This window comes from Triticum aestivum, chromosome 7A (genome assembly GCF_018294505.1).
Source record: "Triticum aestivum cultivar Chinese Spring chromosome 7A, IWGSC CS RefSeq v2.1, whole genome shotgun sequence".
NCBI lineage: Eukaryota > Viridiplantae > Streptophyta > Magnoliopsida > Poales > Poaceae > Triticum > Triticum aestivum.
Window position 1 is genome coordinate 393,369,075 of NC_057812.1, and position 25,832 is coordinate 393,394,906.

The following is a 25,832-nucleotide window of genomic DNA, read 5'->3' on the forward strand; positions in this document are numbered from 1 at the left end:
GCTCCTGCGAGGTTCAAGCTCCAAGTGGACAACAAATCTGCTATAGCTTTAAGAAAAAATCCAGTACACCATGATCACAGCAAACACATTGACGTGAAGTTCCATTTTATGAGAGACTGCATGGAAAAGGATCAAGTGAAGATCGATCACGTGGGCACGCAAGATCAACTGGCCGATGCTCTGACAAAAGCGCTCGGACGAGTTCATTTCATTGAGATGAGATAGAGGCTTGGAGTGATCGGTTTGGAGCAGTGAGATTAGGGGGTGAAATGTTATGCTTAGTCTAATCTCATGCTAGCAACGTAGTTCTGTTTTTCTTTCTGTTTGTAATAATGTGTGCATGCGAGATGATGTGACCCGGACATGCACGTAGCTAGGTGGTGGCTCAAGTGCTGTAGCATGCACTGACCACTTCTCCCTCTCCCGTTTTCTTCTCCTGGTGGGCGCATGCGCTGTGAGTCGTGGCCGTGGGATGGCGCGGCCATCGCGGATCATGGCGCGCCTGCCGGGAGGTAGCTAGCTAGGTTGTTGCAACCGATATAGAGAGGAATGGAAAACAGAAAAGCTGCGCGGTTGACGGCGGCACAAAACTCGCTCTCTATCTGTCGTTCAAGTTCATAGCTCTCGCTCTTTCTTTCTCTGCTCGATCGCGTGTGTTGGCAACGACATCCTTCACATTTTGGAGGAAAAAAACATTAGTTAAGACTCAATAGAAAAATTTCTATCCTATGTATCAAATGACATCTTTTTCTTTATAGGGATTGAGATGCATGTTATCTTATTTTTTATGATTTTCCTATTCCTACAACATTTCTATCCTATGAATCAAAGGAGGCCTCATCATTTTTAGGCGGTGGAGATTTTTCTTTGTCACAAAGAGGGAATGTTTCCGCGGAATATTGCGTAGTCCATTGAATCGGTGGGCCTAAATGTGAGCAGAAAACGGCCCTGGATGGCTGCAACAGGCATCCGTCTCCTTCCCCGTGCACTTCGAATCTCCCTTCGACGAAAACCCTAGTTCAGTTAGGAAGGGCAAGGGGAACTAGGAGGCGGGGAAGACATGGCGGCCGCGGCGGCCTCCGTTGGACACAGCAGCAGAGGCGGCGGTGGGCGGATCCATCGGCTGGAGGTGGAGAATTTTAAGTCGTACAAGGGAACGCAGACCATCGGCCCCTTCTTCGACTTCACGGCCATCATCGGTCCCAATGGCGCCGGCAAGTCCAATCTCATGGACGCCATCAGTTTTGTGCTCGGCGTCCGCTCGGCACACCTCCGTGGCGCCCAGCTCAAGGATCTCATCTACGCCCTCGACGACCGCGACAAGGAGGCCAAGGGTCGCAGGGCCTCCGTACGCCTCGTCTACAACCTCCCAGGCACCGGCGGCGAGCTTCACTTCACCCGCACCATTACCGGCGCCGGTGGCAGCGAGTACCGTATCGATGGCCGACTCGTCACGTGGGACGACTACAACGCCAAGCTCAGATCCCTCGGCATTCTCGTCAAGGCCCGCAACTTCCTCGTTTTCCAGGTCTTCACTAATTCTTCCTCCTCGATTAGCAATAATTCCGGAGACCTGACATGAGCATTTGCGTTGCAGGGTGACGTGGAATCCATTGCCTCCAAGAATCCTAAGGAGCTCACTGCACTTCTGGAGCAGATTGCAGGCTCTGACGAGCTCAGGAGGGAGTACGACGAATTGGAGGAACAGAAAACCAGTGCCGAAGAGAAATCTGCACTTGTCTATCAAGAGAAAAGGACCATCGTCATGGAGAGGAAGCAGAAGAAGGCGCAGAAGGAAGAGGCAGAGAAGCATCTGCGCTTACAGCAGGACCTGGTACTTCTCCCACACTCATTTCTTTTGTTCTGAAAAATCTCAAGTTTGGGTTACTTACCAAATATTCACATTGTGCGCCCTATGTCTTTGCTTGTTTTCAGAAACTGTTAAAAACAGAGCATCTCCTATGGCAACTCTACAGCATTGAAAAAGACATGGAAACAATAGAAGCCGAACTTGAGGATGATAGACGTTCTCTTCAGGAAGCGCGCGAAGATAATCAATCCTCTGACAATGGACTTGCTGCAAAAAGGAAGGAGCAAAGTGCATTTCTCAAGAAAATTACCTTATGCGAGAAGAGTATGTCGAAGAAAAAGCTTGATATTGACAAAAAGGTAGGTGCCTTATTTTCACTCCTAAACCCCACCACTTCCATCATGGCATTTCTGTTTGTGGCTGTATGAAGAGCTTATCAAATTCTTTTCTTCTGTTCTGTTTTCTCGTGGCATCATACAACTCTTAATTACGTGTTTAATTTTTAGCTTCTTGCAATTTAGAATTTGTAGTAGAATTCTTATTAGTAGGTGAAACAAGGCTTGCCTTCTAGAGAATTAGAGCGTACCAATGTCGTTGATATTATGAATTGGGCATGTTAATTACATCCTAATTGATATGTTTCTTCTTCAGCAACCCGAGCTTCTTAGATTGAAAGAGCAAATATCTCGGCTCAAATCCAAAATCAAAAGCTGCAACAAAGAGATTGACAAAAAGAAGGATGATAACAATAAACATTTGGAAGAGATGAAAAGGCTGCAGAGTGCTTTGGCTGATGTCACAAGTGCTATTGAGGAGTTGAACGAGCAAGGCCAAGATAAAGGAGTGAAACTGCAATTAGCCGATGACCAAGTCCAGGAATATCATAGAATGTGAGTCTGACTGTCGTATCTCCATGTGTACTATCTAAGGAGAGTAACACCATTTTGTCTTGCCTATCTTTCTAGTTTCTAGGCATAAAACTAGTGTAAAAAATGGTCTTACATGATGGGATGGAGGGAGTACTTGGGAGTTGAATGAGCGAGTGAGTCTCAAAATCGTAGAATGATATGTATTTCTGAACAAACTTTGAATGCCAGAACATCTATTTGTGAGGGGGGGGGGGGGGGGGGGAGACAAGTCTGTAGGTAGATAGTACATGCAACGAGGCCATACTGTAAGATTTGGTTTTACAATCACCTTCGCTACCTCGCGGAATCTGTGAGCTTTTGAGTTTTTTTATTAGTTATGAATAACTGCGACAAAATGGATAAATTTGAACTTTTTGAACAATGTCTATGCATTCTTTTGATATTTGTGCGTGCATCCGTATGACGGCTTCATTGGACCTTAACTTCTGTTACAGCAAGGAAGATGCAGGAATGAGGACAGCAAAGCTGCGAGATGAGAAGGAAGTATTAGACAAAGAGCTAAATGCTGATATTGAAGCCAAAAAGAATTTAGAGGAGAATATGCAACAGCTGCGTAGCCGTGTTGATGAGATATCATCACAGGAGAGTGAATTGCAGACAAAGCTTAATAAGATTCTTCATTCAATCCCCAAGCATGAAGATGAGCTTACACGTTTACGCGAGGATCATAACAAGATTGCAAAGGAACGCCAATCTTCAGGGTTAGTCCATAGCAAAGTCCTTTGATCTCGATGGGTTGCTTGTTCGAATCATTCAGTGTATTAACTTTTGCTCTACCATAAATGTTAGTTTTGAATTTTGATGTCCAATACATTATTTTTTAAACTTTATGCAGAGCTAAGTATCTGACATTGAAGCAGAAGGTGGATGAGATAGATACGCAGTTACGTGAACTCAAAGCTGTGAAGCATGAAAGTGAGCGGGATGCTCGATTTTCAGAAACTGTTAAGAGTCTTAAGAGGCTCTTCCCTGGAGTCCATGGTCGCATGACTGAACTTTGTCGGCCCTCACAAAAGAAATACAACCTTGCTGTCACTGTTGCCATGGGAAAATTCATGGATGCAGTAGTGGTTGAAGATGAAAGCACAGGAAAGGAATGCATTAAGGTGCTGCTTTCATGATTTTAGTTAGCTTGTCTTCCAACATTTTTTTATATATTGGAAAACATATTATACTGTCCGTTTTAGTGAATGCTATTACTTACTTTTTGTTTAATTCAAAACGTATTTCTCCAGAATACATAGCACTTGTTAAATGAAATCGAACAACCAGTGCGCCACTTATATTTGCTTGCATGGTTTCCGAAGAGATGTGTGTATGCTAAAAATTGATGTAGTTCCAATCTATGGAATCTTCCTATAATTCATGTGAAGCATTAAAAGAAACTTGGATGGGTTTCAACTTATCAAATGGATGCCAAAGTCACATGGACGTATGGTTGGTGCATGATTAGCACCCTAAGGACGAAAGCACATGATACTCTTATTGCAAGACTTGCCTTGGGCGAACTTCACCTGAATGAGGCTACTGTAGTTCCATATCCACTGTCGTAGAATGCCACACTTTCTTAGCTACCTTGCCCACTTGTCTTACACTCATTATTTTGACATAGTTGTGGCAAACAATTCGTACACCAAAAAGATGTGGCAAACCACACTTTGTAGCCGTTTTTCTGGCAAAACAAAAGATATCAACCAAATAGGAACAGTCCATCAACCACGTTTTGCATTTGTGTTTGTCATGTTATAGAATTTTCTGATTTAAGTTGGTCCTTTACTTTTGGCATCATCCAGAACGTGCAGTAACTTTATGTCTCCTGTGCTGCAGTATTTGAAGGAACAACGTCTTCCTCCACAGACATTTATTCCCTTACAATCGATCCGTGTGAAGCCAATAACCGAGAGGTTGCGTACCCTTGGAGGATCTGCACAGTTGATCTTTGATGTGATACAATATCCTTTTTTTCTGTATCTTGGTGAATTTTGCTGCATGCTCCTTTTTTTTTGGGTATCCTTTCGAGTTTTCAGTGATCAAATCAAATGTTCATCTACCAGATGATTTTATCTGCCTTACTGAAATTTGTAATGCATCATTCCATGGAGTGAGAAGAGCTGTTGACATTTATCAACCTTGATCGCCCCCATGTGGATATCCATTTTCTATAAAAATTTCATTTCTGTTTCCCCCAGAAAACTTCAAAGGCCCTTTCACTTATTTTTAGACTAGTATTATTATTCAATTTTGTTTGCACACTTGCTTGCTTGTGGTTTTGTTATTTGGTGCAGTCTTTTGCTTCCTGTGTCAGTTGTCGATGAGCTATATTTCAATGACTTTGTATGGTCAAACGCAAACATTTGTGCCAAATTGTTTGGTTTTGTTTGTCATTTGTGCCTTAACATTATACATTTGATCGAGCTTTGGAGAAAGCAGTTCTGTATGCTGTTGGGAATACACTTGTCTGTGACAAACTTGATGAAGCTAAAACTCTTAGTTGGAGTGGTGAAAGGTACAAGGGTAAGTGCATGCGCTCATGTTCTGAAATGAAATTTTCTAAAAAAAATTATGCTTACTTGGCTCTCACATGTATGTATTTAGTCGTTACTGTCGATGGGATACTTTTGACTAAATCTGGTACAATGACTGGTGGAGTAAGCGGTGGAATGGAAGCTAGATCAAATAAATGGGACGACAGCAGAATAGAATGTACATATCCTTTTTTTTTCTATTATTACCAATAGATATGTGCAATATCTTGTAATTTGCCTTACTGGGTCTTCATGCAATATGTGATGTAGCTCTGAAGAAGAAGAAAAGTAAGCTAGAGGCTGAAATGTCCGAACTTGGTTCCCCCAGGGAGTTGCAGAGAAAGGAACTTGCTGTATCTGAGAAAATAACTGGACTCGAGAAAAAGTTACATTACTCGAATGTCGAACAGGTTGGTAGATAGTTTTGACTACCTTGACAATGCTTTAAACTCTCCTAGAACAGTGCTATTTCCTGGCTGTTTCTAATACTATTTCTTGTGTGCAGAATAATCTCAAAGAGAAGCTACACAAATTGGCATCTGAGAAACATAATATTGAGAAAGAAATTGATCATCTGGAGCCAGGAAAGGAGGAGGTGATATATCCATGTGTTCAACTGTTGTTGTTTAAGTCAGGTTCCAAGTGTCACTTGTGCACCAGTCACTAATACATAATTTTCTTAGTTGGAAAGCCGTCTTGCTAAAAACGAACGGGAAGTAAGAAAGCGGGAGAAAAAAATAAATGAGATAGTCGACAGGATCTACAAGGATTTTAGCACGTCAGTTGGTGTGAAGAACATTCGTGAATATGAAGAAAAGCAACTGAAAGATGCTCAAGCACTGCAGGAGAGGAAGCTAAGTCTGAGCAATCAATTATCGAAACTGAAATACCAGTAAGTAATCCTTCATTTATTGTTTTCATGGGAATCAACTGGCCAAGTCTACATTTACTTTCATGTGCATACCTCATATGGCGTTCGGGGCATGATTTTGTTCTGCAGGCTGGAATATGAACAAAAGAGAGATATGCACGCTCCGATTGCAAAGTTAAACAACACACATGAGACCCTAGAGAAGGAGCTGAAGGGCTTGCAGGAGAGAGAAACTCGTGCTAAGGCTGATGCTGAACATATTTCAAATCAGATGGAAGAGCTGAAGGCTGAGGCTGAAGGTAGACTTCTGAAGTATCTTGTCTATTTTTCTGTAGTCCTTGACAAGGATGCAAGTGGGGTGGGATGCGTCCAGCCCGCACCTGCCTTCCCTGCTTGTGGTTGAGCTGGGTTGATGCGGCAGCCCGCATTGCCCGCAAGCTTCGCCGGTTAATGTGGCAGCCTGCATACGCCACAATTTTTAGTCCCAACTAATGCCTGATGGTTTCAGTTGTGCATTTTCAAATACTAAAAACTGAAGAATAAAACAACCAGAAATATGAAAAAAAATTCCTCTAAGGCCTGGTTGTTTTCTCCATCAAGTTAGAACACAAATCTCATAGCACCTGTATCTTCTCCAACTCGTTCCATCCCCAACCTAGGGCAGCCCGGTGCACGTGGCCCCCGCTTGCGCAGGGTCTGGGGAAGGGTCTGACTACTTTGGGTCTATAGTACGCAGCTTTCCCTACATTTCTGCAAAAGGCTGTTTCCATCTCCATCTTTGATGTTGTAAGAAAATGGCTGCTGACCACAGCACATCATCAAGGCGCATTCCTGTCGTTGAGTGTGATCAGTAACATGAAGTTCTTGATCACGGTCACTTGGTGAAGACTACAAATAGCTTCCCCATAAACCATATGGGAAGCATTGTCTTGTATATCATCTTCGCATGTACCCATCATACTTCAATGGACCTTCAAGCTTCAAGCATATGTCCATTCATCAATGTCTGTACGAAGTTTGTTTATGTTCTTCGAATATATCACTCATAACCTTATGGGAAGCCTCTTCGTGTAGACCATCTTCACATGACCATCACGTGATCATCCTCAAGCTTCAAGCTTGTAGTTCCTCGAGATACCTATCTTGAACTCGCCCTTATCTACCTTGATGCCCATCTTCACTTGATTTCATCCTCACATGGGCTACTTGAAATCTTTCTTTTGTTGCAAGACCATGAGAATCACCTAACCCATATAGACATAGAAAACACATAGTATGAGTTAGTTCACAAAATACAATTCGCAAGTGCTTACCATATCACTAGATCCCATGTGGTACATTATTTGCGCTTGTGTGTTGACCGTCTAGAATTCAATCTTTGAGCTTTATCTTGGTCAACCTTTATCTTTATTCCATACTCTATCAGTCTATCTTGATGTCTTGAAGCCACATTGAACTATTCCCTTCACTTTATTGCTTCAAGACATGATAACCAATATCTCATTTCTCTCATCACCATGTCGAGTTTCTCATGTTTATTAGATTGGTCATTACTTGCTCTTCTAAATGCTTCATCACAATATCTTGAGAGGCACAATGAATTCTTTACCTGAATTACTTGCTTCAAGACTTTATCAACAATGACTCACCATACGAGCTCATCATAATCTCATCTTTGAGCCATATATGGAATTCTTCTCTTTAATCATTGTCTTGAGGTCTTGATCCATCATGACTCAACCCATAAGCCCAAGCATGACAATCTTTGAGTTCTATGATTGAATAGAAAATAATCAATATGAAGTCTACTTCTTGATCATAATAGATTCATCACTAGAACTCAATGATCAAGATGCAAATCTTGATGTTGATGTCATTCATTCCAAATCCATCAAATCTCCTTCATGCATCACTGCTATATATTTCAGTGCAAACATTAGTACATAGGGCTTTGTTAATTACCAAAACCACACATGGGGACTATATTCACTTTCAGCCATCCGTGTCGCTGCGGCTGCTGCACCAATCTGTGGAGATAGAGCGGCGGTGGAGGAATGGCCGGGCTCTAGCCACAATCCAGTAAGGGGAGGCCTTTGGAGCTGCTAATGACTACAGCTTAGGAGAAAGGTTGCCAGTGGAGATGGAGGCGCCGCCGTTGAGTCTACTGTCAGGAGATGTGGGGATATCTTTTAGGCATCTTGTGGATATGTTGGCTGTCCGCTGCAGCCAGCCTGGTTCAATCTGCGGGAACAATGCGGCCATATGCAGTCAACCCACGAGAAAGTATGTGGGCTTGCTTTGGGAGGTGGGACACTGGGTTAGCAGGCAGGCTTGCCACACTTGCACCCGTAGTTCTTGATTGCCAAGTAGGTGGCTCTTTTAGGGATGCTAGTTGGCTGATTCATGTCCCTTGCCATTTAATTGGTTCATTGCTGCTTAATTTAAGTACCAAAGAACCCATATCACAGTTATTGCACCTTATTGTTCCTTAAGCTTAGTTTTCCAGCTCTACCAGAAGTAATGGCATTGTGCATTTGCTTAGTAGTATCCATACCTGAATATGTACTGTTTGGGCTGATAACTTGCTGTTTCCTTTCCATAGAGGTATACTAGTTTCATCCTTGTATTTTGTGCAAAGATTTTCTTATGGAGTTCTGTTGATTGTTTCTAAATGGTGTTTTGAAATGTAATATACATCTGCTAGCGTTCTCAATGTTCAATAAAGCATTTTTTAGCGGCGCTTAATCGTTCTTAAGTGCTGAGTGTTGGCTAGCTTCGCTTCTGCCCTGGGTGCAGATTTTAGCGTTAAGTGTTTTTAGCGCAATCAAGTGGTCGATTTAGCGCTAGGTGCTGGCTGAGTGTGCGCGCGCCTAATCGATGAAATAGCGATGGAAACGGTCGGGCGGGAACAGAAAAGTGTAGACGGGAGGGGAAAGGGGGTATAAAGGCCACAGCCCAAATTGGCCTGGTGGCTAGGGTTGGAAGCGGAGGGGTAAGGAGAGGCTGTTGCGGCAACTCCTGGAGGCATGGCTCCCTGGTCCTCCTTGACGTCCACTCTATTCAGTCAGGTGAAGATTGAGACTGATTCCTCCTCTCATTGTTCTTTATGCAGATCTTACTCCGCTGTTCTGTACTTCTGTACTTCTGTTCTTTAGTTCTTCTTCTTCCTCGTTTGTTCCAGATCCAGTGCAGCAGTGCTCCTATTCCTCCTCTGCAGCTCTGCCTCTCTCCTGTACTCATCTCATTCAGTCATTGCCAAATTTGTCTAGGAATTGCATAAGTATGGAGGCAGGAGATGATGCTACTGCTAGTGATGCTGCATCAGCACAAGAGAGAGCACTGACACTGAAGAGGAACTCAGAGGAATTGCATAACTATGGAGGCAGGAGATGATGATACTGCTAGTGAGAGGAACTGCATTTTATATGCTATTTCAGTTACCTATGTGCTATGTTTCATATTTTCCTGTGTATTCAAAAACAGCCAAATTCAGGCCAATTTACAAAAAGTGCTTAAGCGCATAACTCATTGCTCTAAACTGTGTGGCCTTCCGCTTCGCTTCCGCTTTCGTTTTTTGAACATCGAGCGTTCTTGTGAGTGTCAACCGAGCTCTTGCTGTGAATTTTAAACTGAGCATGCCATACAAAGCGTCTTGTCAACCGAGCTCTTCATAACGAATATCAGCTTGTCCAAAATTTTAGTACATCTTGTTCCTTCTCCATTCACCTTTGTACTGATTCATGAAACTCTTCACTAAAACAGACTGGAAGTTGAAGTCAGATGAATGTGAGACAGCAATTGAGGAACTAAAGAAACAGAATGATAGTGTTGCTGCTGCATTGGCAAAGCTGGATCGCCAAGTGAAGTTAAAGGTAGGTTTCTCTAACAGTACAACTGCTTTCATCGAATATTCATTTAGACAGTTTTAATAGGGTTATGGCTGAAGCCTGTTAAACAATTGATTTCTTTGTTGTTTTTGTTTGGGTTTGTGTTTAGACAATTTATATTGGCAATTTGAAGGCTGATGCAGTAATGAAACCATCGTTGTTCTTATAGGAGGGACAGATAGTTCAACTTAGATCACGCCAACGTGAGATTCATGAGAAGTGCGAACTGGAGCAGTTAAAGCTTCCTACAGTTAATGATCCAATGGACACTGGATCATCCTCACAGGAACTTGTCCTTGATTACAGCCAGCTTAGTGAAATCTACCTTAAAGAAGTGCAGCTGTCTGACCGTGACAAACTTGAGGCAGAGTTTAAACAAAAAATAGGTATACTAATGGCTGAGATTGAACGCACTGCTCCAAACTTAAAAGCACTGGACCAATATGAAGCACTTCAAACGAAGGAAAAAGAGGTGAGCGAGAAGTTTGAAGCAGCTAGGAAAGAAGAGCGAGAGGTAGCTGACAAGTATAACTCTGTCAAGCAAAGAAGGTATTGCCCAATTATTTTCGTCTCTAGTTATGGTACTGTTTACTTGCTTCTTTATTTTCAATGCAAATGTATGCTGATCGAACTGTGGAGTTTCGATTGAATGATTGGCATATAGGACTAGCAAAATTCTATGGAATTCCACTTTCTAGCACAGCTTAAACTTACGAGCCTGCATTATCTGACCGGAAACCGCAGCTTAAACTTAATATGTCACTTATGTTAGTATTTGTATGTTCAGGAAGTGTTCTATTTTGGAAACCACTCGTCTAAGTGCTCAATTTATGTCAGAGCTCTAATATATTTACACAAGATCTTACTAATATATTCATTGTTGAAAACATGATAATACGTGAGCATCAATTGGTGCTACCCCAACTCTTATCATGTATAATGATGATATGTGTGATGGAGGTGTGGTAGCACCAATTGATGAGAAGCTTGTCCAACATTGTATGTGATGGTTTGGGCATATACACATACACCGCAGGCCTCCAGAAGCGCCAGTGCATATATAACGTGCTGATAATATCAAGAGAAGTTGGGTAGATCAAACTTCTAGCCATGAACAGGGGTGCGTGGAAGTTAGCTATCAACGTGCCAGAACTATGACTATGTTTTCGAGATCTTATGGGTTTCAACTCTAGCCTACCTTAACTTGTTTGGGGCAGTAAGGCATTGAAAATATGATAATATGCTGCATTCTTTTGGAAGAAATCAGACAGTGTTTGATTTCAGCTTACTATAGCCTCAGATTATTGATTATTCTTAATCAAGCATTGTCGGATTTCATGTATCTTTTTCGGTTTCAAGTTAATATATTGCCTGCTCAGGATATATTTTTGGGTCTGAATATTGTTTTGCTTAGGTATGAGCTGTTCATGGAAGCCTTTGATCATATATCTAAAGGCATAGACAAAATCTATAAGCAGTTAACAAAAAGTCACACGCATCCACTCGGAGGAACAGCATATTTAAATCTAGAAAATGAAGATGAGCCATTTCTTCATGGAATCAAGTACACAGCTATGCCACCTACGAAGCGCTTTAGGGATATGGAACAGTTATCCGGTGGGGAGAAGACTGTTGCTGCACTGGCATTGCTTTTTGCCATTCACAGGTAAAATATTTCTGGTAAACATGGCAATATATTCCCTTTATCATGTTCCCTGTTATTAATTAAAAAAGCTGTCTTGTTCATTAGTTAGTTGTAACATTGTTTGCAGTGAATGACTTAGTTATTTATACAGAAATTACATATTGTGCTTAAGTGGTCACATGTTCTCTTCAGGTGCCAATTTTGCTTCTAATACATCTTGGTGTTTCTTCTGTACCCCATGATTATGTAGTAGGTACCATTTTAAATGTAGGATAGATTACGTAATCTATATTTTCTTGGCCTTTGTAACTACAGTTTGGTAGGGTAAATTGCTCTTTTTGAACATCCCCATTTGTTGTGGTGCGTGTGAGCCACATGCAGACCTTTTGTCCAAAACGTAAACATGTGCGGCAATTGTGCAGTTTCAGGCCATCACCATTCTTCATACTGGATGAAGTCGATGCAGCTCTAGATAATTTAAATGTTGCCAAGGTTGCTGGGTTTATTCGATCAAAGTCATGCGAACGTGCTGGCGAAGAGCAAGATGGTGATGGAGGTTGTGGGTTTCAGAGTATTGTCATATCGCTGAAGGATAGCTTCTACGACAAAGCTGAAGCACTGGTTGGTGTTTATCGGGATTCAGAAAGAAGGTGAAAAGTGCACTTTTGTTAGTATTACCTTTTTTCATATTTCATGTACGCTGATCCTTCAACTCAAATCTGACATGCAGCTGCTCCAGAACCCTCACCTTCGACCTTACGAAGTATAAAGAAGCATGAAATCCACTCCTGTTGGAGTCTTCCTACGTGTTAATCTGTGATGGTGACAATTATCGTCAACTGATTCTGTATTTCAACTTGTGTATATGATTAGTGGCATGTAGTTAATGTAGAAGCGGCACAAAACTACAGTACCATTAGAAGTTATATGTGTCTTTGTGTGCTTATATGTTCTGCCTTTGCAAGAATTAGTTTCTTTTGCGGGGTTTTGCAAGAATTAGTTGATGGGCATATATCACCGCACCAGCATGCGGGAACGCCGTGTTCTTCATCTTAGGCATGTTAGGATGCTAAGCGATGGCCAAATGTCTTCCCAGGCATACAAGAGATTGCTTAATTCGACAAGAAATCTTGCCATATCGCAATGACAGGCCAAATGAGGCATGTTGCAATCGATAGTAGGGTAGCCCGGTGCATGTAGCTTTCGCATGCGCATGGTTCAGGTAAGGGTCCGATCACTTTGGGTTTATTGTACGCTGCATTTTCCTACATTTCTATAAAAGGCAGTTTTCAAGACTTCAACCCATGACCTCATGGTCACAAGGCAACGGCTTTTACCGCTGTGCCAAGGACCCCCATCCATTCCAATAGATAGTAGCTGGTTGTTTTTTTGTTTGTTTCCCAAGTGATATTAATCTAATGTAAGATACTCTGATGTTGGTGCAAATGCGGTCATCAACTCTGATGTTGGTGCAAATGCGGTCATCAACTCGCACGTATCTTGGTGCATTCAGCTTTGTCAATTGCTTGCCACTTCAACTTTGTCAATTGTTCAATCTAACTCGATGGCGACAAGGTATTTGTTCGATCAGTTTGTCCTTTTGTACAAGGACTATGTCTGGTTGGAGGGTCTATGACTTAACACGGAAGATAAACTTCCTTCACCCTATTCTCCTCGATAATCGATTCGCCAACCGATATCGATCACTCGTGGTAAATACTTGAAGTCGATCTCCAAACCTTTACAGACTTTTTCTTCGAGAACCACACTCACTCTTGGTCTTTGAAGAAATTGACACTTAACTGTCTAGAGAGTTTGCAGCTCTAAGGGTAATAGGCGGAGCGTACTAAACTTAGATTCCAGTGATGCTGAACCACTATCTAATTATTCGGCTCTAGGGTTTTTCTCTCAGTGGATTTAAACTCAAATCGCTCAGAGAGGGGGTTGCTCAACAATCTTCTCAGAAATCAAATGGAGTAGCCACTGGACAAAGCCGGCGCGGGGTGGCTATTTAGAGTCCCAACCTTCCTAGATGGGAAATGACAATTTTGGACACGAGGTCCAGCCAATGGCTAACCGACACATTCTCAACGGTCGGATTTTGGAGCAACAATAACATTACTTAAAGAACAAGTAATGCTAACTCCTCGGTCCGAGGCAAATCTCGTACAGCAAAGAAGATCACAGTCTCTTGCTGGCAAGTATTTGCTCGGGGCACAAAGAGATTTCTCTCGTAGCTTTCATAGGTTTGGGTTTAGCATCAGAGAATCAAAGCTTCGAAACGCTATACCCCTCTTAATAGTACGGTGGTCCTATGATTCAATGAAAGAAGAAGAACAACGAAATAAATACTACGTCTTCACTTCGTCTTTATTCTTCCTCGAGCACAGTCATTTGCTTCGAACAATCACCGGACCAATTGCTTAAACTTCAGCAATTTCTAGGGGTCACTCTCGTTAGCTTTATCTTCGGTGATAACCTTCGCTGCTGTGCAGGGAGATTATCTTCGTCGTTTTCATCAAACTCCTCGATTACTCTAGGGCCTGTTACTCCGTGTGCACTAGCAAACACATAAGTCCCAAACTGTTTATGTCAAAAAACTCCAAAACATAAGGGGCCTATCATTGCACCAACAATCTCCCCCCTTTTGGACGGTTGTTGACAAAACAGATAATCATTAAAGTGAAGATAGATAAGTAAATTGTAAATCGAACAAGAGTGAACTTATGTTACTTGATTCGATGATGAAATATACTCCCCCTGGATGTATGCAGGGTAAATTGATATACAATGGAATTCCTTGCAATTCATTTGAGAGTGTGAAGAATTTTCAATCATACGAGGTAATGATTTGTACTGATGACTAATAATCCAATGAGAGTAAAGTGCAATCATTCATACCTTCTGTTAACAATTTCACCTACAAAACAAAGAGCTTCGAGAAAGAGCAGTGCAGCAGGTGGGGTTATTAATATTACAACCCAAAACAGAAGTTTTACATCAGACCACATGAAATGGTGCAATTGTCTCAAAGATAGAGCGAGAAAAACATAAACACCAAATCCAACAAAGCAAATCTATCAAACTCTCGATGTTATTCTCCCCCTTTTGTCAACTAGTGTCAAAAAGGTAATGAAACAACATGAGTGAAAAACTATGAATATGATTCAATCTGAGGCATCGCTTGAGGAACTGTCTGACGAAGTTTCTGTTTCGGAAGTGTGCGGAATATCTTCATCTTCAGCGGCAACAACAGCAACTGATTCTTCGAGACTGACTTGGGTCTTGGATGAGGAAGGAATATTGGGGCCAGCCTCATCACACTCGCGAGACAGAGGATTTTCTTCAGAAGGCTTGACAGTTGGCGAAGTGGCTTCTGATTCATCGAGCAATTTGTGCAGCTGTATTCGAAGTAAATTCATTGAAGGTTCACGAGCTGGCAAAGGTGGAGTGGAGCGATCGTGAAAATCTTCATCATTAAACCCTTGGTCAATGTACTGATAGAGTTCTTGAAGGTGAGATTTGCTGAGTTGCTTCTTGGAGAAAAATTTCTGAAGCAATTTCCATAAACGCTTCTTGTTTTCTGTTGTAATCATATGCACAACTTTTGTTCGGTTGTGAATTGCATTAAGTTCGACAACCAGGTATTCTTTCTATTGGCGGTCTTCGGCCATATGCTTCAGTAGCAATTGTTGAGTGCGCATGCTCACTTCAAGATGTGAAGGAGGTTGAGTATTCGGCAGACGATCACGCTTGGGCAGCTTTGGTCCATTGAAAGTGTTGTGATAGTCAGAAGTACTTGACCCTGGTGCTGTACCTGAAGTGATATCTTCCATAACTTTTAGCGTATCACGCATAGGAGGAATGAAGCTCTTGTGACTGACTTTAGCAAGATATTCAGTCTTCATTGCATAGTCAACCACTTTCTGAATCCATGGTGTGAATACTTTGACAGGACACTAAGCTGAATCCATTAGGATGCGCAAGAACATGTCTTCGACATCGAAGATATAACCCTGAGAGATGGCATGGATGGTGCTTCGAAGAACATCAGATATTACATTGTAAGTATTCATTCCAGCCAGCAAACAGATGGTATATGCGAGGATGTGGTATAGAGTATGATTATCGAAGGTTAAATGTTCAGGCAGAGGAGAACCGTGATAATCACAGATCTTTTCTTTATCCATTGTGCATCAGAAATCTTCATCAGTGACTGCATCAATGTTGTGAACACGAATATCAGTTTTGCCATGTTCAAATCGAGGAAAATGAAAATGAGAGACAAAGTCCATAGCAGAGCATTTGATTATTTTTCCTTCTGTCATCCGTTCCATTATCCACTGTGTGCTATCTGTCTCATCGCTGGAGATATATAGAGTTGCATAAAATTGAAGAATAATCTCCCTATTCCATGGATGCTGATAGCCTAAGGCATGAGTGAGACCATAGTCTTTGATGTCTTGTAGAATTTGATTGAAGCATCCGGTGCTTTTCATGGCTGCAAAGTCTGGTAACTCACGAGGAAAAATCTTCAGGCTGTCATACAAAATACGAGAGTAGTATATCGCCTGTGCCTGAGTCCAAAATTAAGGAGAATCAGATATCCCGGGCTTCCTATAAGGACTCTCTCGAAAGAAAAGTGGGTGAGTATTTCTGTTGAACAAAGGCCCTTTGATGCCGACGCCGGTGGTAAACAAGGGCAGTCTCTCGCGAGGATATGGGTACTTTAGTTCTTCTTCAACAGAAAGTACTTCATCGCCATAGATGAAGGAATCCAAATGATGAGCTGCTGGTGAGTTTGATGCTGAAGGTTTAACATCTAAGGGTCTTCGAGCTAGGATGAGTGAAATCCTCAAGGGAGAGAGATTTGTCACTTGTCCAGGGGTATATTTAGGCACCAGAGCTTTATCATTCATTTGGGGCTATTGAGGAATTTCTTCTGAAGTTGGTGGAGCAAAGGGAGGAAACGAATCTTTAGGTTCATCGAGGAAAGGAGAATCTCGTCGTTCCGACCGAGGAATCTCTCCTTCTTCGGATACTTGATGCTGAGTTGGATTTTCATCATGAGTGGGAGTAACCACAGGCACTGCTTCAGTTGGCCTTGGTGAAGATGGCTCACGTACAACTGGTCCATGAGGAACCTGTGACGCCCGGATAATTAAGCTACAATAATTCCACGCTAATGGTACCACGTCACCTCGGTTACTGTTATTAATCTACCGTTAGTTCCAAAACCGATTCAAATTCAAATTTGAATTAAAGTCAAACGATAAAAGTTTTCAAACATTAAAACTAAAATGTTCATCATGTGGAACAAATTCATTTGTTAATATTGGTGGTGAACCAACCTTTTTAGAAAGTGTTTAAATGCCCTGAACTATCTAAACTATGGCAAACAACCCCAATTTTTATCATTTCTATTTAAACAAAATTTCAACTGAATTCAAATACCTCTCAAACTTTTTGTGGCAGTTCCTAAAAATGGAATAGAAAGTTTGGGCCAAGTTCCATATTTTGCAAAAATCATTTGATGGCTTAGTTAAATACAAACAGTGCCTCTTAAAAGAAAAAGCAGAAAACAAAAGAAGTTTTAGAAAGGGAAAGAGGTAGAGGAACTCCTACTGCTGCACTCGGCCATAGTGGCCACAGTGCAGGCCCATCCCATCCCCGGTCATCCCCTTGCTCTCTGTTCACCAGGCACCCCATGGACACATGAGCGTCGTCCATGGCTGGATAGCCACGGGGCGGCCGTCCCGCGCCTCCCCACCGTCTACCTGCGTTGGATAAGAATGCCCCGCACCCCCTCTATCAACCCTAGCCTCACCATTCCCCCCTCGCGCTGCTCTTTCTCTCTCACACACTCTGGATCAACTAACCGCCGTGCACCGGAGCTTGGTGCCGACGACGCCGTAGCCATCGTCCTCCCCGAGCTCCAAGATGACATCCAGGAGCTGCTACTGCCTCGTCTGCATCAGCTACAGCAGCAGATCGACCGAGATCGTCCCTGTATCGTCACCATCGAGACGTCTTCTTCGCGCACGGTCGTCAGGTCGATCCACCACATCCGAGACTTCCCCGAGCCTCCCAAGCCACCCTACGAGTTCGCTGTGAGCTTGCCGTCTTTCCCCTGCTGTTCTTCCTCTCTCATTTGTCATCTAGCCGTATTTCCTGCCACATCCGTGTGCTCCCATCGACATGCTAGTCGCCGTCGTCGCATCCGGAGCTTAGCTCCCGTGCCCCGCTCATGCTCCTGTGCGCCTTTGGACGCGCCCACATGCGCGCGCCTGCGCCTCCCGCTCAATCACCCTGGCCCACCCGCGACCGCCGCTGCCGTCACGCGCTCATCGTCCGGGCGCTCCGCTCACCGCAGTCGCTCGCCGCGTCCCCGCAGTCCTCCCGCCGGAGCCGCGCTCACTAATGCCCCGGCTGCCGTCTGCTGCTTTTGCTCCGCTTCGCTACGCCGCCACCGCAGCCTCCCCTGCTGCCTGCACCGCCCGCCCGAGCCATCGCCGCTCGCCTCGCCCTGCTGCTTCTGTGCCCCTCCCCTTGGCGCCGCGTCCTTAGCCCCGACGCGCGGCCCCGCCGGACCCTCCCACGACCAAGTTCACGCTCGCCATGCCCGGCCGCGCCCCACACTGCTGCTGGCCAAGGCCGCTGCCATCACCTCCCACGCACGCCCCTGTTCTCCGCCGCCGCCTCTGGCCGCCGCCCGCTGCAGCCAGCCACCACTCCCCGCGCTTTCCCGCCTGCGCCGGCTACTTCCCCTTCGCCAGCCACGCGCCCACGCCCCTGCCATCGCCGGCGCAGCCCCGGCCCGGCCACGACGCGCCCTCACGCTCGAGCGTGTTCGGGCGGGCGCCCGCGCCCATTAACCCGCCCTGGCCTCTGTGCCACTGCCATGCGGGGCCCAGTCCCCCTGGTTAAAAAAGGGATAAAAAACTAATTAATTAGTTAATTAGTAGAATAATTATTTAACTTAATTAATTTGCTTAATTAACTAATTAACAACCTAATTAGTCTAATTAATTCTGTTAAATAAGGAACAAACAATGACAGGTGGGTCCCTCGCGTCAATTTGACCCTGGTCAACACACTTGACTACTGACGTCATGATGACGTCAGGCTGACGTCATAATTTCTGTTTTTGGATTAATTTAAATAATAAAAATTTCAAAAATTGTTTTAAACTTCGAAAAATCATAGAAAATAAAACCATAGCTCGGATGGAAAAACTTTGTACATGAAAGTTGCTCAGAACGACGAGGCAAATCCGGATACACAGCCCGTTCGTCCGCCATGCATCCCTAGCATAGCGAACACACAACTTTCCCCCTCTGGTTCATCTGTCCGAAAACATGAAACACCGGGGATATTTTCCCGGATGTTCCCCCCTTCATCGGTACCACCTCATACCGCGTTAGGGCACCCCTAGCACCGCTACTTGTCATGTCATGCATCGCTATGCATCTGTTTGCTTAATATTTATTGTTTCCCCAGTTGCCAGAGCAACCAGGCAAGCCCCCCCTTGATCAACCTGATATCGCCTATTCTTCTCTCTACTGCTTGCATTAGAGCAGTGTAGCATGTTACTGCTTTCCATTAATCCTATTCTGATGCATAGCCTGTCATTGTTGCTACAACTGTTGATACCTTACCTGCAATCCTAAATGCTTAGTATAGGATGCTAGATTATCATCAGTGGCCCTACATTCTTGTCAGTCTGCCATGCTATACTATCGGGTCGTGATCACGTCGGGGGTTGATCACGGGTAAATACATACATATATACGCACTATACAGGTGGTGACTAAAGTCGGGTCGGCTCGTTGAGTACCCGCAAGTGATTCTGATGTGGGGGCTGAAGGGGTAGGTGCCTCCATCCAGGTAGTGGTGGACCTAGGTTCCCGGCGGCCCCCAACTGTTACTTTGTGGTGGAGCGACAGGGCAGGCGGAGACCACCTAGGTGAGAGGTGGGCCTGGCCCTGGTCGGCATTCGCGGTTAATTCAAAATAACACGCTTAACGAGATCTGGGTATTTGATCTGAGTCTGGCTACTAGCCTATACGCACTAACCAACTACGCGGGGACAGTTATGGGCACTCGACGTCGTGGTATCAGCCGAAGCCTTCGTGACATCAGCGACTGAGCGGCGCACGCCGGGTTGGACTGGAACACCTGCTCTTGTATAAGGGAGGCTAGGTCTGCTCACCGGCCGCGTACGCAACGTGCAGGTGTGCAATGGGCGATGGGCCCAGACCCATGCGCCATAGGATTTAGACCGGCGTGCTGACGTCTCTGTTGTGCCTAGGTAGGGCTGCGACGTGTTGATCTTCCGAGGCCGGGCATGACCCAGGAAAGTGTGTCCGGACAAAGGGGATCGAGCGTGTTGGGAAACGTGGTGCACCCCTGCAGGGAAGTTAATCTATTCGAATAGCCGCGATCTTCGGTAACAGGACGACTTGCAGTTGTACCTTGACCTTATGACAACTAGAACCGGATACTTAATAAAATACACCCTTCCAAGTGCCAGATACAACTGGTGATCACTCTCTCATAGGGCGATGAGGGGAGGATCATCGGTTAGGATTATGCTACACGATGTACTTGGTGAACTTACCATCTATTCTCTTCTTCTGCTGCAAGATGGAGGTTACCAGAAGCGTAGTCTTCGATAGGACTAGCTATCCCCCTCTTATTCCGGCTTTCTGCAGTTCAGTCCACATACGTTACCCCTTTTCCATTTGATACCAATGCATACATATGTAGTGTAGTTCCTTGCTTGCGAGTACTTTGGATGAGTACTCACGGTTGCTTTGCTCCCCCCTTTTCCCCTTTCTATACCCGTTTGCTGCGACCAGACGTTGGAGTCCAGGAGCCAGACGCCACTGTCGATGACGACTGCTTCTACTCGGGAGGTGCCTACTACTACGTGCAGGCCGCTGACGACGACCAGGAGTAGTTTAGGAGGATCCCAGGCAGGAGGCATGCGCCTCTTTCGATATGTATCCCCGTTTGTGCTAGCCTTCTTAAGGCAAACTTGTTTAACTTATGTCTGTACTCAGATATTGTTGCTTCCGCTGACTCGTCTATGATCGAGCTCTTGTATTCGAGCCCTCGAGGCCCCTGGCTTGTAATATGATGCTTGTATGATTTTTTTATTTGTAGAGTTGTGTTGTGATATCTTCCTGTGAGTCCCTGATCTTGATCATACACGTTTGCGTGTATGATTAGTGTACGATTGAATCGGGGGTGTCACAAGTTGGTATCAGAGCTGACTTCCTGTAGGAATCCCCCTTCCACACTCCTTGGCCGAAGTCGAGTCTAGTCGATGAAAACTGTTTTACTAACATGGCTGTGCGGCCCATGGGCCCACGTCGCCACTAGGTGGTATTATGATCTTTTAGTCCTCGATCCTTACTCTAGGGATCTGATCTCTCTTCTATTCGGGATTAAATGATTTTACTAAATCCGACTCTAGGTTCTCGTAACTACTTCTCCCGAAGAGCCCCTTATCGCAGATGATTGCCTACTGCACTAGAAGATTCTGAAGATACTCTTCGATCATTCCCGAGACCCTTGTGCCCTCTGCCTTTTCAATTCCTTATTACCGATATATCCATATGTATAACGACATACACTTGTTGTTCATACAATTACTCTGAGTTTTTCTTGTTATTACAAGATGCATCGAATTGCTCTCCGACTCTTAAGAATCCCTTCTACCATAGCCTTGTAGTTCCTTGCCGCAGAAATACCCATACGCATAATTCCTCGCACTTATCGAGTATCCACTCATTCCCAGTTGTTCTTGTGTTCCACAAAAGACTTCAAAATAATATTTGATCTTTCAAAAATCCTCAACAACCTGTTGTTCTAGGAATTCTTGCATACTTGCATTCCGGTTAATTCCTTTGGTCTAGCAATTTACTTTAAAAAAACCTTTGTGATTGTCATTTTGATCCTTTTCATTCAACATGTGTGTGAATGCACACAATCACCAGTTGTTCCCTGGAGTTTATCCTTCCAATATTAGACGTCATTCCGGACATGAGCTGGATCTCGACCAATCAAATTGCCATCGATTGTACCCCTAAGGCTATTCAACTTATCCATCCCTAATCAGAGCATTGCTTCTGATCCCTTGTCTTGTAATTTATAATTCCTTTGCATTTGAGCCTTGAGTTAGTCAGTTGTTTCTATAATTAGATGCGCTTGCATTCGTTCTTCCTTTGATAGAGTACCGATACTCACGTCAGCTCCGTTGTAGACCACCAGACCTCTTGTTGGATTAATATCCGACAGTGTCCTTCATATTGAATAACTTTGTGAGCCTTTCCTTGGATACATAATGCCTTTGGTAAATTGTATCCTTTGCTTTCTCAAGCATGCTCTGCTATCGAGCTCGTGTTATTTACTCCAAAGTTTGTGGTATATGTTTCTATGATACTCCGATGGGTTTAACCTGCCTTCCTTAAATCTGTGCGAACCCGAAAGATTTCACGGGTCATACTTATCGAGTATTGCACCAGGTATAACTTTCAACAACTAATGTCATTTTCGAAAAGCGAGAGGTGAATGGAAGGTTATACGTTGAAGAAGTGGGAGTCGACCTTGAACTTTGTGTTCATGACCATGGACACGATGTATATCCTATCATGGAAGCTTCTTGTAATAATAACTATTCCCTTGATATAATATCATTTGGTATATGTGAATTGAGCCTTTGCAATCATGGTTCCGATCATATTTTCTCCTTGATTCCATTTCTCTGACTAGTTAAAGCACTTGTCTTGTGCAGATCAATACACCTCTGCAACCTCTATTATGTTCTACCTTCGAGTATTACCCCGTGGTATCTCGATAAAATCATAGAACCATATTACCTCTTATGAGTTCTTCTTCAAGTATTATTTCTCACCAATTCCAAAATTTCCCCGGGTTCTGAGTTTAGACACTCAGGGACACCGATAGTGAATCGAGTCCGTAATACGATTCATTAACTCTAAGTAATTTTTGTGCTTATGAGTTTAATAATCCTTCAAGTCATTCCTAGCCCGATCGGCTATATCATTATCGTGCTAAATTTTAATTGTGCTACCTAGTCCCTCTTCTCGGAGCACTATTTTCAATGATAAGCTAATCTTACGTCGAACTTCCTCGTCATATCATTTCTCCTTGAACATCAAACTTGATTTCGAGTTTGTGTTGTACCTGTGGTTCCAATAAAACTTGCGCTTCATCATTCCTTTGACTTGATGCCATCACTGACCAATTACATCTTCATCAAATCTCTCAACAACTGTGTCGTGATCATCATCAACATTTTGACTCCTTCCAGGATATCAACGGAATTCTTGATGATAAGTGCCATCCTCATTCCTTGGTATATTGAGTTACCATCAACAACATCCTTACCTTCCTTTCATCACAAACTTGTTCATGTTATGGATGCAACTTGCTATCCAGCTCGTATTATGATCTACCTTGAAGTATTACTGCCTTTTTGTCAAGGATGTTATGAGAATTTCACCACCTCTTGAGAATTCTTGATATAAGTGATACTTCACCATCACCATTCTTTTCTTGGTCTCCGTGTTGTTCCTAAGAGGAATACCGACAAATGGACTAGTAATTTTAAAACTTCTAGCAACCTTATTGCCTTGAAGTTAATGGTCATCATTTCTTTCTTGGACCATTGGTTATCGAATCGCCATTCTAACATTGTTTGTGCTACCTAAGTCCGTATTTCGAGTGCACCGTCAACCAATGTTTAATCGTGTATGTTTTCCTCGAGCATACCTCATTATATCATTTGATATGACAAAAGTTATCTCCTTGTTCACATAGATGTGGAAATCCATCTTTTTGGAAATCTTGATGATATGTCGCTGAGTCCACCGGCCACCTCCTCATCCTCTCCTTGGTTTAATGACGAACTCTGATTTCGGAACTTGCTTCCATGGTTCATTTCCTGAGAATCTTAAAATGTCTTTGCGTCAATTTGTGTTGCACCTTTTCTTCTCGGGCATCCTGAGTCTGAGGTATCCTGACACCAATTAGATCTGAAACTCGACCAGATATGATGGTTGGAACATTTTCCAAGTGTCATAGCATTGGTCTTTCTATAACACAATAAGTTTATGCCATGCCTAGCACACCTGGCTAGAGGACCTATTGCTAAAGTATCCTTTTGGCAAGGTTAGCCATTCGTCCATGAGGAAATTGTAAGACTTATTCTATAAGTTGTTCCCGATGGATCCTTTGTGTATCCAAAGTCTGATAATTACCTAGTGACCATGACAATGCTATCTCGAAGCATGTCTATGGTACTTTGATCTTCTATAAGAACATTTGAAGCGTGATGCTAAATTTTCCTTACCAACTATCCAGACACTGTTGTATTGGTAATGTCATGAAATTCCTCTCCCCGTACCCAAATGGTTTTCTACTTTCTATGCTGTCATGGATATCATGCTCCATTTGTCCTTGGGAAGTATATACTCCTGAAATATGTGTTTAAACACATTTTACTTTCCATTTTTTTGTTTAAATCTGATAATCACATTTCCTCTCCATTGTTTTGTTTAACCTTTCTTGTAACCGGACTTAGCTGAGTAGTGATAATTCCCTGCTTAGTTGAGCACCTCATTGTACCACTCTGTCAGTAAAGACCCTGTTACTTTTGTTGATGACCTTCTGGTAACCACCGATGGACGTGAACTTTGCCTATTGTTCCGCCTCGTTCAATGAGCAGGAGAATGGTTCTCTTCGTCCCTCGCCCTTGGTACCGATATTGTTGGCGACATAAATGATAGGCTATCCTCTAACATGCCTTGTTATCATGACTGTGCAAAATATCACCGCCCTTCCTACTTATAACCCACAGTTCCACATGATCGAAACCTGACTCTCCTGTACACCCTGTTGTCCAAGTTATTCCTCGCGCTTGACTTCGTATATGATTCACGGGCCACCTGCCTAGTAATCTATTCTGGTATCAGATGAAATACTTACTCCCATTGCTCTAAACCCCTTTCACGCTTCATTTCAGGCATCAAACGATTGCCTGCTCGCTTGAAACTTCTCAGAGTACCTTCTTACTTTGCTCTTGATATCTTCTTAAGTTTCAATTCGAGAGTTACTTCCGCCACCTCTTCTGATGTTATCTACCAGATAAGCAACATTGTACCGGTTCATTCTTTCGAAGTTACTCCTTGTGCTTCGTACGTAAGTTGGAGTTCCCGAGGAAAGGATGCCGACTTCATCATGATGAACTGAAGCAGGGGAATGGAGACATCAACGTGATGGATCGACCTCTTCGAGAAGAGCAACCAAGACCGAGAAAACTTGTTAGAATTTCATAACTAGAACTTCCCCCCTACTCAACCTCTTAAACCTCGGGACGAGATTTCTTGTAGTGGAGGAGAATTGTGATGCCCGGATAATTAAGCTATATTAATTCCATGCTAATGGTACCATGTCACCTCGGTTACTGTTATTAATCCTGCGTTAGTTCCAAAACCGATTCGAATTCAAATTTGAATTAAAGTTAAACGATAAAAGTTTTCAAACATTAATACTAAAATGTTCATCATGTGCACCATATTCATTTGTTAATATTGGTGGTGAACCAACCTTTTTAGAAAGTGTTTAAATGCCCTGAACTATCTAAACTATGGCAAACAGCCCCAATTTTTATCATTTCTATTTAAACAAAATTTCAACTGAATTCAAATACCTCTCAAACTTTTTGTGGCAGTTCCTAAAAATGCAATAGCAATTTTGGGCCAAGTTCCATATTTTGCAAAAATCATTTGATGGCTTAGTTAAATACAAACAATGACTATTAAAAGAAAAAGCAGAAAACAAAAAAAGTTTTAGAAAGGGAAATAGGTAGAGGAACTCCTACTGCTGCACTGGGCCATAGTGGCCACAGTGCAGGCCCAGCCCATCCCCGGTCACCCCTTGCTCTCTGTTCACCAGGCACCCCATGGACACAGGAGCGTCGTCCATGGACGGATAGCCACGGGGCGGCCATCCCACGCCTCCCCGCCGTCTACCTGCGTTTTAAGAATGCCCCGCGCCCCCTCTATCAACCCTAGCCTCACCATTCCCCCCTCGCGCCCGCTCTTTCTCTCTCTCGCACTCTGGCTCAACTAACC

At 43.4% G+C, this 25,832-nt stretch overlaps 1 protein-coding gene across 1 annotated transcript; it reads left to right on the forward strand.

The window, feature by feature from the left end:
- The first annotated feature begins 932 nt into the window (after window positions 1-932).
- On the forward strand, window positions 933-12,613 carry LOC123147068 (structural maintenance of chromosomes protein 1). The gene is made up of 18 exons (XM_044566315.1): window positions 933-1,528; window positions 1,598-1,834; window positions 1,936-2,169; window positions 2,462-2,700; window positions 3,174-3,440; window positions 3,575-3,845; window positions 4,567-4,691; window positions 5,144-5,253; window positions 5,335-5,442; window positions 5,535-5,674; window positions 5,770-5,859; window positions 5,948-6,156; window positions 6,265-6,434; window positions 9,898-10,007; window positions 10,192-10,571; window positions 11,437-11,688; window positions 12,090-12,317; window positions 12,398-12,613. Exons 1-18 carry the CDS (start codon window positions 1,061-1,063, stop codon window positions 12,444-12,446), a joined length of 3,687 nt encoding a protein of 1,228 aa, XP_044422250.1. The 5' UTR covers window positions 933-1,060; the 3' UTR covers window positions 12,447-12,613.
- The last annotated feature ends 13,219 nt before the right edge of the window (window positions 12,614-25,832 follow it).

What these genes read in the sequence shown, in the direction of transcription:
- LOC123147068 (XM_044566315.1), top strand. Translation starts at nt 1,061, where the DNA reads ATGGCGGCCGCGGCGGCCTCCGTTGGACACAGCAGCAGAGGCGGCGGT. An exon ending in TTGATCTTTGATGTGATACA is followed by an intron (nt 4,692 to 5,143) that starts ATATCCTTTTTT and finishes TTAACATTATAC; the next exon opens with ATTTGATCGAGCTTTGGAGA. An exon ending in TTATCGAAACTGAAATACCA is followed by an intron (nt 6,157 to 6,264) that starts GTAAGTAATCCT and finishes TTTGTTCTGCAG; the next exon opens with GCTGGAATATGAACAAAAGA.